We start from the raw sequence: 15,292 nt of genomic DNA on the forward strand, positions 1-15,292 counted from the left end.
ACCCGAGCCAAATCAGAAATGATTTGATTGAAGACATTCACGTGTTGCGCCAAATCATGATCGTCCTGCATCTTCAGCCCATACAGCTGCTGCTTTAGATACAGTTTAGTCGTTAAGGATTTGGACATAAACTGACTTTCCAACTTCTTCCAAATTTCATCTGGAGACGACATATGCATGACGTGATACATGACCTCGTCCGCCAAACATAATCGTATGGTTTCTGTCGCTCGCTGGTGCAATTCTTCCCAATCTTCCTCCTCCTCCATCGACGCCGGCTTTATAGGTCGCAAAGCCTTCAGTATCCCTTGTTGCGCCAACAAATCCTTCACCCTTGTTTTCCATAATCCGAAGTTACCCTGACCATCGAATTTCGCAACTTCGAATTTGGCTCCTGACATCTGATACCAATTGTTGAATAATCGGGTAAAGAAAACAAAAAGAACATAAGAATTTTAACGAGGTTCAACAATGTGCTTACGTCCTCGGTGCCCTAAGCGGCGCTAGAATTTTTATTCAATGTCAACTGTCTCATAGGTTTAGGTTACATATATTTTTATAATAAATAAACCCTGGTACATATTTACAAAAATAACCCTGTACCGTACCGCGGAGCTGCTCCCCCAAAAATCAAGATACAATTTTAAAACCTTAGAATTTTCTGGAGTGGAATGAAACTCAATACCCAAAAATCACATTTGATCTTCTAAAACTAAAATAAACCCTTAAAGCTTACTTGATCACCAAGTAACACACATGAATACAATTTAACATAAAAAAATGTACTCAACATGAATTAAGATACTAACATACAAATCACTTAAATTATATAGTATCACTTCAGTTGAAGATCATACTAAACAATTAACATATATATTTTTCGTTTAATACATTATAGCATTTATCTAGTTTTAATCTTTAGGCGTTTCTTAACATAGTTTGCCAAAACTTCACCAATCATCCAAATTGACATATTTTTACACTTAATTTGCTTTATTACAACATGGATACTCTAATGATCAATACAACATGATCAATGTTCTACTTTGATACACATTGATACATACATTAGAAATATATATATAATCTCACATGGATTCGTCACATGCATTTTCAATCACTTAACTATAACATACAATGTCAACATTTTTCTCATGGAGAAATAGAATATATAGTGTAAGAAAATGGGTCAGATCACAGCAAATTTGTTTCTCCGGTCCCACATAAATAGAATGTGGGGGCAATGAAGTTTAAGTTAGTAGGGTCAGGTGTGCAACCGCAAGACAGGGCAGCATAAGTTGGTGGAAGTAAGGGACTGACTGAAAGACATCCAAAGGAGTCAACTGAGATATGTTGTTCCAATGATAATAGCGCCGGACCTTTCTGTTAATTTAATTTTCCTTGGTAGTTAAGGTGGAGACATGAGCAGCCTTTATCATATCCAAAATATCAAATCCATTAATTTTATAAAAACTTTTCCAACATTGTTTTCTTATAATTCAAGCAATATTTGCTTAGGAGTAGGAACACAGTGTTGGACGCAATAATTAGCATTTCCACAAAGAACAGTATTCATACGTAGAGCATAAGGTATATATATATATATATATATATATATATACTTATTCGTAGAGCACAATTTCTTATATTGTTCCTTATATCCACTATATATTGAACAGATAGCAAGACGTATTATGTTTAAGGGTGATTATAGAGTGAGTTGATCATGAGTTGGTAGTGTTCGACTTGTGCTCGTTAAAAAATTTTGTTGCTTAACTCGACTCGTTACTCATGCTCGTTAAAATTTTTCCCAACTCGTGCTCGTATACTTGTTTCTCAACTTGACTCGACTCGTTACTCGTTAAGTTTGTTGCTCGTTAAGCTCACCGAAATTTTTACCATTTTTTTAAGTATAAATAGAATCTACTAATACTATATAGAGCTTAATATAAACATAAATTAATAAATTTAACCAAAAAATTATTAAAATAGTGTATAAAGCAATTTCAAAGTCTAAACTCCAAAATAACAATTCACAAATAAATCAAACTAACATATTAAAAACATTCTTGAAAAAAAAGTTCAACAACACAATCAATCTCAAAAATAAAGAACTCAACATCTCTTCACTCATTCATTGTTTCTTGCAATCACCAAACTACAAAGTTATTAAAAAATATATATAATTAACGAGTTGCTCGTGAATTTATGAGTCGAGTTGGACTTTGCTCGACTCAACTCGTTAAGATCTCGAATTGAGTTTTAATCGAGTCGAGAGCTGCTGAACTTATTAAGCACCCCTAATTATGGTATACATAAATAATTTCTTTAAGACATACTTGTTCTTTTTTTGGTTCTTGAGAACGTTGGATGTCTATCTCCCATGATATAATAACAATTGTTCATTGGAAGCAACACCACTTCAATGAAGTAACCAAACTCAACCTTCTCTTCTTCTATCAACGAAACAAAACTGATTTTGGAAGAAAAAAATTTAAATTCATATTCAAAAATGTTCTGTCAACTTATTTTTAAAGAGAGGAGAGGAAATGAAAAGACAGCAGTGAAATATATTAAATTAAATTAATGGAAAGATATGTGAAAAAAACAATCACAAGAATTAATTACAAAAAGTAAGCTACAAGCAAACGCTTATTCTGTCACTCGAACATCAAGAGATATAAATATGTTGAGAAAAAATGTAAAATAGGTTAAAATTATTGCAAGTTCTACTTAGACCCGATCGATTTAGACATTTTGCATCGTCCATGTCATGCAGATGTGCCCCTAATCCCGGATGAGATTGACTTGCGCCCTTGCTCCAACGCGTAATAGTGTAACATTCTGATATGACATGGTTCGAATCTAGAAGATTCGAATGTCACACAGAATCACCAAAATAAGTAACTATTTTTTAAAACATTTACTCAAATCAATAAGACATAATCACATATCCAAAATATAAGTTAAGTTTATAAAATATAGAGCTCTAGATAATCTTAAACAAAATAGAGTTACGAGTGAAATATGATGTAAGGTCAATGAATATGCAGACCCACTACAATAAATCAAGACGTACTTTGAACAACGAGCGGCTGAAACTCTACTTGGCAACAGTGTTCCTTTAGCCACTCTTAAGAACATACGAATAAAAACACATTCTGAACGTTGAGCTAACAAGCTTAACGTCACACAAATAACTATACTATTTTACATATGCATTCATAACATAAGTATGACAGCAAATATAGTCAGAGAAACAATATCAACAATGCAATACAAATATGCAAACACATATGCAGATATCAAAGCTGAGGTTCAATGTCAAATAGCTTGAAGACACACATTTACATACATACACGTAGGTATCATATTGTAGTCCGACATCACGTAACCTTGAGACTCTCATCTCTCTAGTTTATTTAATATTGATACTTTAGATGAGATTCGAATCACACACACCTCAAGAATATACATCCAATAGACCCACAATCGTCAAATATCTTGGGTGAGACCTAGGCCCTGGTCTGCAGACAAGTTTGGAGGAGAGGTATTGGTGATGGGCTTGTCTCTAATGATGGAGTTATCTTTTAACTCTTTAAAGTCCATTGGCACATCATTCGAGCCCATTGGTACAACATAGGACCTATTAGCACATCAAGGAGGCCCGTTTACTCGTCAGGTTGGTCTTGGTGAGGAGAATTGACGGGCAAGTCATGTACGCCCTTTTCCTATGAGGATTTTTGAGATTTCCCTATATTGTAGTGTCAGATATCCTAGGAAGAACATTTAAACTGCCAGCGTTCTTGTGGGGTTGCATTTAATGGTTATAACTTGCTTTCAGATTTAAAATAGATCATTAATGATCTTTGATATTGTTGATTTGGTGAATCTTTTGAGTTCTGATTTGCTTTTGAATGCACTTCAATAGCTACGTGATTGCTTGTTGAGAGGTCAATATTAGCTTAAATAATTATACACATAAATTAATTTGATGTCATTACTTACATCAATTTAGTTTTGATGTCATTGCTTACATCAATTTAATTATGTGAGAAATTAGGTATTTTTCTCATTTTTAATTTCAGTGGTTTAAATTATTTTATGGTTATTTTAATGAGGGGTTTAGATTATTTCTTGTAACCTATAAATACTCTACTTGTATTTGAATTTTATCATCCAACAATAAAATCTTAATTATAAGCATTTGAAAGTTTTTTTAAGAGTTCTTCATCTTTTGCAATTTTGTGAGATTATTATAAAGAGAGTTTTTTTTCTCGATCAATTAGAGTTTCTACTCTATTTTGATTCAACAATTTGCATCAGAGCCACGTTATATGGTCTCTTGAAATTCCAAGTATGCTATGTGGCTGCAGTTTTTAATTGATCTTCCACATCAGAAAATATTTCTTGAGATTATTGTCGAGGTTATTACAAACCTTGTGGAGCTTCTTTGTGTTTAGAGTAATTTAGTACTCTGCACATTTGTTACTCAAGCTTGTTCGTTGTAGTCAAAGCCTTTTCGTTACGATGGGTGACCTTCAAGTAGTTGGAGGAATCAAGAAGCTCAACAACCAAAACTATAACACGTGGGCAACGTGTATAGAGTCTTAACTTCAAGGTCAAGACTTGTGGGAGATTGTCGGTGGTAGTGAAGCTACACAACCGGTAGCGGAAGATGCTAATAGCATCTTGCAGAAGTGGAAAATTAAAGCAGGCAAAACAATGTTTGCTTTAAAAACCACAATAGAAGAAGAAATGTTGGAGCACATTCGGGATGCACCGAAGGAAGCGTGGGGCACCTTCGCTACACTCTTTCCAAAGAGGAACAATATAAAATTGCAACTTATAGAGAATGAACTTCTATAAATGGCGCAACGTGACATGGCGGTTACCCAATACTTTCACAAGGTGAAGTCGATATGGCGTGAAATTTCAGAATTAGATCCAACAACTGCTATTGGGGAAGCCAGGATAAAAAGAATAATTGTTCATGGTTTGAGACCTGAATATCAAAGCTTTGTAGCCGCTGTACAAGGATGGCCAACACAACCATCACTTGTTGAGTTTGAAAATTTGCTGATAGGCTAAGAAACTATGGCCAGGCAAATGAGATGAGTCTCACTAAAGAGTGAAGAAGAAGTGCTTTACATCAACCAAAGCATAGGTGGTTCAAGACAGCACAACAAAGGTGGATCTAGAAAGACTGGTGAACAAATAAAAAGCCATCAGGGAAGGAATGGCTCTCGTTCAAGGGAAGTTTTCAAGAATCGCAGTAATAGTAGAAAGTTCGATGGTAAGTGCTACAACTGTGGTAAGATGGGTTATATGGCAAAAGAATGTTGGACCAAGAAAAAGTATGTTGAAAGTAATACTGCTACTTCCAACTCGAAGGAGAATAGTGAAGATGATTGGGATGATGAAGCTTTATTTGCTACGAAGGAAGAAGAATTAACTCTCATGGTAACAATATCAGAACGGATTGACTACAAGAATGATTGGATTGTGGGTTCAGGCTGCTCAAATCATATGACGGGTGACAAACAGAAGTTGCAAAACCTGTCTGAGTACAATGGAGGTCGTGTGGTGGTGACAGCTGATAACTCAAGGTTATCGATAACTCACATCCGTAAGCCGATAGTTACGCCTAGATATAATTCTAACCAAGTGAAACTTCAAGATGTTTACCATGTCCCAGGAATGAAGAAAAATTTGCTATATGTGGCTCAATTAACATCATCAGGTCATTATGTTTTATTTGGTCCCCAAGACGTGAAGGTTTATCGTGACCTCAAAATCTTAGAAACACCAACAATGGAGGGACGACGTTTGGAGTCAATTTATGTGATGTCAGCAGAGTCTGCATATGTAGATAGGACAAGAAAAAATGAGACATCAGATCTATGGCACATGCGGTCAGGTCACGTTAGCTATTCCAAGCTAAGTGTGATGGTGAAGAGGTTGATGCTTAAGGGGCTTCCTCAACTAGACGTGAGAACAGACACGGTCTGTATGAGATGCCAGTATGGTAAAGCACACCAATTGCCATATGACGAGTCAAAGTTTAAAGTAAAAGAACCATTGGAATTAGTTTACTCTGATGTGTTCGGACCAGTTAAGCGGCAATCACTTAGCGGTATGCGGTACATGGTAACATTAATTGATGACTTCTCTAGGTGTGTATGGGTTTTCTTTATGAAAGAAAAATCTGACACTTTTTCAAAGTTTAAAGAGTTCAGAGAGTTAGTTTAAGGAGAAGTGGGAAAGAAGATATGTTGCTTGAGCATAGACAACGAAGGAAAATATAACTCAAACGAGTTCTTTCAATACCTAAGGGAATGCCGAATACGTCATTAGCATACTTGTGTCAACACGCCACAACAGAATGGTGTATCGGAAAGAAAAAACCGACATATTGCAGAAATTTCGAAGTATGCTATATGCAAAGAACGTATCGGGAAGGTTTTGGGCTGAAGCAATGAGGACATCAGCACTTGTGATTAACAGACTTCCTCAACCAAGGTTAAGATTTGTTTCACACTTTGAGAAACTATGGAACATGAAACCTACAGTTAGCTACTTTCGAGTATTTGGTTGTGTATGTTATGTGTTTGTTTATGATCATTTACGGAGCAAGTTTGACAAGAAAGCTGTTAGATGTATCTTTGTGGGATATGATAGCCAGAGAAAGGGGTGGAAATGTTGTGATCCAATGAGTGGAAGATGCTACACATCACAAAATGTGGTATTTGATGAAACATCTTCTTTGTGGTCCTTAGAGAAGGAGGTTTGCCAGACTTGAGAGAATTTGGAGACAAGCTGCAACAAAAGATGGGGGAGCATACTGTTAAACTCCAAACAAGTTCAGATGAATCAGAAGACCCAAACGGCAATGATGTGAACAAAGAATGACTCAGAATCCTTGGCAAATTGGCGTGTATCAACAACCAAATGAAGAAGGTGGGCCGAGTGAAACAGAAGAATCAATTCCACAATCTCAACTCCGAAGGTCAACAAGAATACGAAGGCCAAATCCCAAATATGTCAATTCATCCATAATTGAAGAAGCAATAGAGCCTGAGACGTTCAAAGAAGCATGCAGAGTTCTGAGTGGATGACAACTATGAAAGAATAGATCGATTCACTTCAGCAAAATTAAACTTGGGATCTTGTTCCAAAGACAAAAGATGTGAAACACATATCTTGCAAATGGGTTTACAAGATAAAGTGGCATCTAGATGGGTCAATTGAGAGGTACAAGGCACGATTGGTAACTCGTGGTTTCTCTCAACATTTTGGACTAGACTATGATGAAACATTTAGTCAAGTGGCAAAATTTACAACCGTATGAGTCCTACTTGCACTTGCAGCCAACAAAGACCGGAATTTATGGCAGATGGATGAAGAATGATTTTCTTCATGGAGAGCTAGATCGAGAGATCTACATGACCCAACCAATCGGTTTTCAAAGACAAGATCATCCTGAATATGTGTGTAAGTTGCGAAAAGAACTCTATGGATTGAAACAAGAACCTAGGGCGTGGTATGGTAAGATTGCTGAATTTCTAACGAAAAGTGGCTATTCAGTAACACCTGCAGATTCTAGCTTGTTTGTCAAAGTCAATGAAGGTAAGCTAGCTATCGTTCTAGTATACGTGGATGACTTAATCATAACCGGTGATGATGAGCCAGAAATTCTTCAGACGAAGGAGAATTTATCAGTTCGTTTCCAGATGAAGGAACTTGGACAACTTAAGCACCTTCTTGGTATAGAGGTTGATCGCACACACGAAGGAATATTTATGTGTCAACAAAAATATGGTAAAGATCTTTTAAAGAGGTTTGGAATGCTCGAATCAAAGTTAACTTTGATGCCAATGGAACCAAATGTCAAAATGTGTGCACATGAAGGAAAAGATTTGGAAGATGCAACATTGTATCGACAATTGGTAGGTAGTCTGATCTACTTAACCTTGACCCGACCTGACATTTTTTATGTAGTTAGTGTGATGAATCGGTATATGCAAAATCCAAAGAAACCTCATTTGGAAGCAGTTCGACGAATACTAAGATATGTGAAGAGTACAATTGACTATGGTCTTTTGTACAAGAAAGGTGAAGACTGCAAGTTAGTTGGTTATTTTGATGCTGATTATGCAGGAGATAATGACACCAGGAGATCAACAACTAGGTATGTGTTTAAGCTTGGCTCTGGAACAATTTCTTGGTGTAGCAAGAGGCAACCGACAGTGTCCTTGTCAACTACAGAAGCAGAGTACCGAGCAACAACAATGGTAGCTCAAGAAAACACGTGGCTAATACAACTAATGAATGATCTACATCAACCAGTAGATTATGCAGTTATGTTGTATTGTGACAACCAATCGGTAATTCGGCTGGCGGAGAATCTTGTTTTTCATGCAAGAACTAAACATGTGGAAGTACATTACCACTTTGTTAGGGAAAAAAAGTTTTGCAAGAAGAGGTTGAGATGAGGCAAGTCAAGACAGATGAGCAAATTGCTGACTTGTTTACAAAAAGCTTGAGTGTTGGAAAGTTTGAACATTTTCGTCGTTAGCTTTGACGTCATTGCTTACATCAATTTAGTTTTGATGTCTTTGCTTAAATCAATTTAGTTAGGTGAAAAATTAGTTATTTTTCTCATTTTTAATTTCAATGGTTTAAATTATTTTGTGGTTATTTTAATGAGTGGTTTAGATTGTTTCTTGTAACCTATAAATACCCTACTTGTATTTGAGTTTTATCATCCAACAATAAAATCTTAATTATAAGCATTTGAAAGCTTTATTAAGAATTCTTCATCTTTTACAATTTTGTGAAATTATTTAAAGAGAGTTTTTTCTTCTCGATCAATTTGAGTTTCTACTGTATTTTGATTCAACATTGCTATCTTCCAGTAAGGTTCCAAATTGGGGTTATGTTTTCCTTTTATTAAAATAACACAGAGGGAAAGGTATTTAATAGGCTTGTTGGTGATAATCTTACCTGCACAATTGTATGAAGGGTATATCCTCCACCGAAAGGTTAAAACTATAAATGAAGTAGTTTTTCATGGGATCCTACTAAAATTTCATCGGCTAATAAACATAAAGAAAAGGAAGAAGAATAGTACCCAAGTCCATGATAACATCAGATATAGTATGCAGTTTCTTTCAAGTTTCCTCTTCACAAATGGTAAATTAATTAGAAACTCATCTAGGCCTTCTGTTTTTGTCTCTTTTGAGCACTAATTGAAGTTCTAATTATAAGCTGCCATGGCCACGAGTCTGAGTTGCTTGTACCAAAAATGATACTACAAAGTTGCGGAAGAAGGGCCTGATTTCACGCCTTTCTGGTTTATTTGTCTTTTCCTCGTTTCGGTAGGATTAATTTTGGCACTACCCTTCTAAGATTTTTTTTAAGAAAAAAATACGTAGATTTAAATTCACACGTGAATGGACATAGAAAATGCAAAAAAAAAATTAAATATAGTAATTTTAAATTTTAGAGGACGAGTGCCCATAATCGTCCCCTTCGATCTATCCGTGTTTATGCACATGTACAGATTATATTGTTTGAACTGTAATCACTAATGAAAAAAGAAAAATTCTCTTAACTAGTGGAACTAGTCCAAGAGTTCCCTTATATATTTTTTAAATAATCATTTTTTTCTATTATTGGTATTTTATCCATGGAAAATAGTAAAAACCTGCACATCGAAACTGAGCTAGCAATGGTCCAACACAAACGAAAAACATGACAAAATTATGTAAGAAGGGTTGGGGAGTTTAGACCCAAACTACATACACAACATCTTTACATGCACACGCGTCTTTGTATTTTGCTCCAAATAAAAGTAAGTATTTTATTCAAAATTACGTTCTAACTGAGAAAAATATATACTCATGCCCTAGAATTTTATTACTTAAGATATAATTTACATACACAAAAACGAGAGAAGATGATTAGATTTATACAAAATCAGACAAATACTCAATATACATCACGTGGTTGATAATATCTACGAGACCAAAACTTTCTGTTTTAGACTTCGCATGAACCAAACTCGGTCAGATAATAACAAAGCAACCCAAACATGGGTAGATTTGGTCGGGGGAATTCAACAAAATTAGGACAAATGTGTGGTTCTTATCTCAAGTATTTGCTTGTGGTCGACTGTTCTCTATGCATAATGTGATCAAAAGTTGCCAAAACAAATCAAGAATAAGAAAAACTATTATTAGAATAAATATCACAGTGTTTCCTAATTTCAATTAATACAATGTATTAAATTTAATTAAGAAAGACCAAATGTCTAATCAAGAGACTAACCACAAACAAAAACTGTCCATTAGTTACCTACAGATACATTTTAAATAAGAAGATAGATAATTATTGTTAATTAGATGTTAATGTGAAATTAAGTATGTTGGAGCCTTAAATAATTGGTAGTGGTTATTTAAACTGATTAATTAATTTAAATCCCGCCTCTTAGGAAACCATAGAGCCGCAGTCAGCTCGACCCTATTCCTGTGCCTCCCGGTTTTATTTGATGGCAAAAGTCGGCATTTTATCTAAAAGTTACTTCTCTTTTTTTTTGAAAAAGATATATATATATATATATATATATATATGATAAACTAGGAAACCATTAAACTATGGTCAAAAATTAATTTGACCACCGAAATTTCAGTTGAATCAATCAGATCACTCAACTATTTAAATACCTCAATCAAACAACATGTAGTTAATTTTTAACGGAGGTGGTTACGTGTTCATTAATAAAATTAGCATAATTATATATTTAATCCTTAATATTTACACATTTTATTAATTTAGTCATCATTTTAATTCAATTAAATAAATTTAATATCCAATTAGATAGTCAGATGTGTCGTTAAATGATTGGATAATTATTTTAATTTATTTATTCTAATTTATTTATCTTCCAATAAGGTGGTGACACATGTCACAACCAATTTAAAGAAAATAATTGAAGGAAATAGTAATTGTTGTTGGGAAGATTCGAACCAAGGCCAAAAAAGGATGATGAACAAAGGCACAAACCACTCAGCCAACAATATGACATATTTTTAGAATATTATTTTATATATCTTTGTCATTCTTAATGAAAGAAAAAAATGAAAGTCAAAATGAAAATAGAAGCTGACAGCTTTTTAATTTATATTAAAAAGAAAAATTAGGGGGTGGTTTAGGCGTGCGATAATTCTCTACTTGGCCTTGGATCGAAACCACACCGTAGCTTTGTATTTTCACCAACTGTTTTCCTTTAATAAAGGTGGTGACACATATCACCACCTTATTAGAAAAATTAGCTGATCCTTATTCCCATATGTAATAGGGTAAGGGGAGGTAAGATAGTAGGTTACCCCCAACACCAAGTTGAGAGCAGCTTTCGTAGGAGACCTCCGAATTTTGAAATATCCTCCGTGGGACTCGGTCCCACGACCCCAAGGTTAAGAACGTTGTGCTCTACCAACTGAGCTGGATGGTTATTTCTATCATAATAACACATGTAATCATTTAATTGTATGTTAAATTTATTTAATTAAATTAAAATAGTGACTAAATTGATAGAATATGTAAATATTAAGGACCAAATATAGAATTATACTAATTTTATTAACGGACACATTACCACCTACATTAAAAATTAACGGGCGGTGGTTTAATTGAAACATTAAAATAGTTGGGTGGTCCGATTGATTCAATTAAAACCTTGGTGGTCAAATTGATTTTTAACCATAGTTTAGTGGTATCCCGTGTAGTTTACTCATATATATATATTTGGTGTAGTTTACCCATATATATATATATATATTTGGTGGAGCTAAAGGTAATTACAAAGTAGTATCTGTTATAAGTACTTTCAACTATTTGACAATAAACGCTCAATTATCCTTGCGGTTGTTGGTGCTCGAACTCGTAACCTTGGAATTAACAACGATTATTTTAACCACTAAAATAATATATAAATTACCCGTACTTTATTTAATTTATAGATTAAAAGATAAATGTTTTATATATCAATATTTAAATCTCTAAATTTGTCTCAACTAATTAGACCAAATAGGCAAATAATAGTTAGTGCTTGTAAAGTTACATGAGTATTGCACCGCATGTAAATAAATTATGATACTAATTTTAAATTGGTTTCCAAATTTTTCAATGTTTTAATTTCATCCTTAAACTATATTTTTTCTTTTAAATTTTTCTTCAAACTTTTGAATGTTTCATTTTAATCCCCAAATTATGGTCCTCATTTAAATCAATCACTAAACTTTAAATATTTTAATTTCATCTTCAAATTATCAGTATATGTTAAGCATATTATATATTAATTAAATCATTATAGAAATGTTCTTACATGTAAATCACATGTGTGCTATATAACCATATAGTGTGACATAAACGATGATTAATGTTGCGTATAAATAAAATAATAATTTCTTTGAAATATAGAAAAAAAATTATAAACAAATTGAGAAAATAAAACCAAAGAACATTTTAATTTTATTTTAAATAATGATTTTGGGATATGATATAATATTATTGATTATGATATATCATATTATTGCAAAATATAGATCATTGTTAAAAATAAAATACATATCCCACCTTTAAAAACTTGGCAAACCTATTAAAATGGAACTTTTTTTTTATTTTTTTAGTGATGATATGATATTATCTTATGATGTCACGTCAATATCGTCTTTAGATTTTTAACGACCGTATACTAAAATAAAATCTAAACGTTAAATATAATTTAAAAATAATAAAATTTAAATACTAAAACAAAATAAAAATAGCAGTCTAAATAATAAAGTTTATCCTTATATATATATATATTAACCCCTACAAACAAACAAACAAACATGATAACATGTTAAAACAAAGAAAAAAAAGATTTCCTTTTCGGTCCCACTCTACTAAGTCATTACAGCGCGCCTGGTGCTGACCATTACGATCTCTGATTTTCTCTTACAAAAATCTTCTATATAAACATCTCTCAATCTCCTCCAAAAAGACCGAACCTTGTTCTCGTGTCATGCTTCAATTCTCGATCCAAAGCAACCAGCCACTGTTCCAAACCCACCAAACTTAGGGGGGGGGGAGACAAACCGAACAAGAAACAGAGGCACTGCAATGAGAGTCTGATACCCATGTCTGAAAACAGACCATTAGCAAGTCTCATAAGCACTTATTTCTCAAAGACATATTCGGACACTATTTTTTTTCGACGTAAAGATCATGAAGAGAATCAGAGGGTTCCAGCTCGGACGCAAGCTAGTGAAGGTTTGCAAATGGATAATACGACCTACAAGAAGAAGAAGAAACTTCAGGATTAGTTTCTTGGGACATACGACCCGAAGCCACAACCCTTTAACAAGAATCTGCTCTTTTGCGACGTTTATTCGACGGGGAATCAAGGGGCTGTGTGATTCGAACTCGGATCCGGGTTACATTCAATTGGGTGGAAAAGGAGCGAAGCGGGTTGGAGTGCCGAAAGGGCAGCTTGCTGTGTACGTCGGCGAATCAGAAGGTAACACGAAGAGGATGTTAGTGCCTGTCATTTATTTCAACCACCCGCTATTTGGTGAGCTGTTGAAGGAAGCGGAGCGGGTTTACGGGTTCAATCAATCGGGTGGGATCACGTTACCTTGCAGTATTTCTGAGTTTGAAAAGGTGAAAATGAAAATTGCCGACTGGGATCATTGCCAACGGAAACAACACCGTCGTTATTTTTTGGCGGATTAAAAAAATTTTAGCTATTTTTCTGTAAATATAGAAGGCTGCCGCCGTGCCGATGTTATGGTTTTTTTGGGTAAATTACATATTTAGTGCTTGAACTATAAATTTAATTCTGTTTATAGTACCTAAACTTTATTGTTTTCAAAATCATGCTTAACGTTTAATTTAGGCTTCAATTTAGTACTCTACCACTAAAATTGAACCTAAAATTTCATATAATATAACATGGGTTGAAGCCTCAGTTTTCTCATTGAACGTTCCTCGAATTCTTCTTCTTATTTATAAAACTATTTTATAAAATTAAATATTAAATTATTATTATTAAATTTATTAACCATCATGTCATTGATAGTTTTTTTTAAAGAGGGTACTTTGTATTAAGAAAGATAACAAAGTACACCACGACCAGGTCCTCATTAAAAAACCTCCCTATCCCTAAATGGAGGAAAAAGAGTATACCCTGGGGTGGTAAAGATCAAATACATAAAACAATAACAACACTCGAACCAACCGTCCGTCCAACCACTATCCCCTGTCCAACTCATGAATAAACCAGGAGCCAACCAAGAACATGAAATGATACATAAAACGAGATCAAACGAAACCATCACAACCAAGATAATAAATCAAACAGGATACTAGAGAAATGAAAAACAAAATCATATGAAGACAACTAAGCCAAAGAGCAAGGAGGACGAGTCTCTCAAAACGAAGTGGCAACCACTCTTTCAATCATAGAAGAAGATCCAGAAACTTGCAGAATTCTAAAGCATGCATCCCCCAAAAAGCCAACTATGACACTCCCAACGGGCAAGCAGTCCTGATGAACAAAACTTTTAGACGATAAGAACTATGGAGAAAGGAACCGCTACAGAAAACTCCTCGCATATCCAAAGAGAGCAGAATCGGAGAACAAAGATAGTCAAAATGAGAAATAAAGAGAAAGACAACACTGAACTATCGAAACCAGAAACAATACTGAAGATTGAATAAAATCAGCCCGAGATAATGGAATCCGGAGTACGCACAAAATCAATCACATGAGGGATCAGAGACGACCATAAAATCTTAGCCCAAAACCCAACCTGCAATAACACCAGATTAAAAATCCTATCGACTGTAAAAGAATCGCCATTGAACCTAGACTTATTCCTGCACAACCATATCTTCCAAATCAGTCTAAAAAACCTGAGATGCCAAAGCTTACTGACTTTCCTTCTAATATACTGAGACGACCATATCTCTAAAAGTTGTTTAACATTCGAGGGGGGCGGGAAAATAACATTCCATAAGGAACACCACCTTTGCCACACTTGCCATACAACAACGCAATGAACTAACACATGGCTAACATCTTCGTTATGCTCTTTATAAAATGAGCAAAGCGGCTGAACACTACCATTAATACCTCTCTTAATTAATTCAGTCGCTACCGACAACCTATTATATACCGCTTTCCAAACAAAAGCAGCCACTTTAGGAGGCATGAACTTATTTCAAACTACATGCCATATAGGAT

General features: G+C 34.4%; 1 protein-coding gene across 1 annotated transcript; it reads left to right on the forward strand.

Annotated features, from left to right (window-relative positions):
- The first annotated feature begins 13,245 nt into the window (after positions 1–13,245).
- LOC120193525 (auxin-responsive protein SAUR36-like) lies at positions 13,246–13,853 on the forward strand. The gene has a single exon (XM_039196010.1). The coding sequence runs from the start codon at positions 13,273–13,275 to the stop codon at positions 13,777–13,779; it is 507 nt and encodes a 168-aa protein (XP_039051941.1). The 5' UTR covers positions 13,246–13,272; the 3' UTR covers positions 13,780–13,853.
- Positions 13,854–15,292: the final 1,439 nt, after the last annotated feature.

Source organism: Hibiscus syriacus, unplaced genomic scaffold, assembly GCF_006381635.1.
Source record: "Hibiscus syriacus cultivar Baekdansim isolate YM2019G1 unplaced genomic scaffold, ASM638163v2 tig00116996_pilon, whole genome shotgun sequence".
Lineage (NCBI taxonomy): Eukaryota > Viridiplantae > Streptophyta > Magnoliopsida > Malvales > Malvaceae > Hibiscus > Hibiscus syriacus.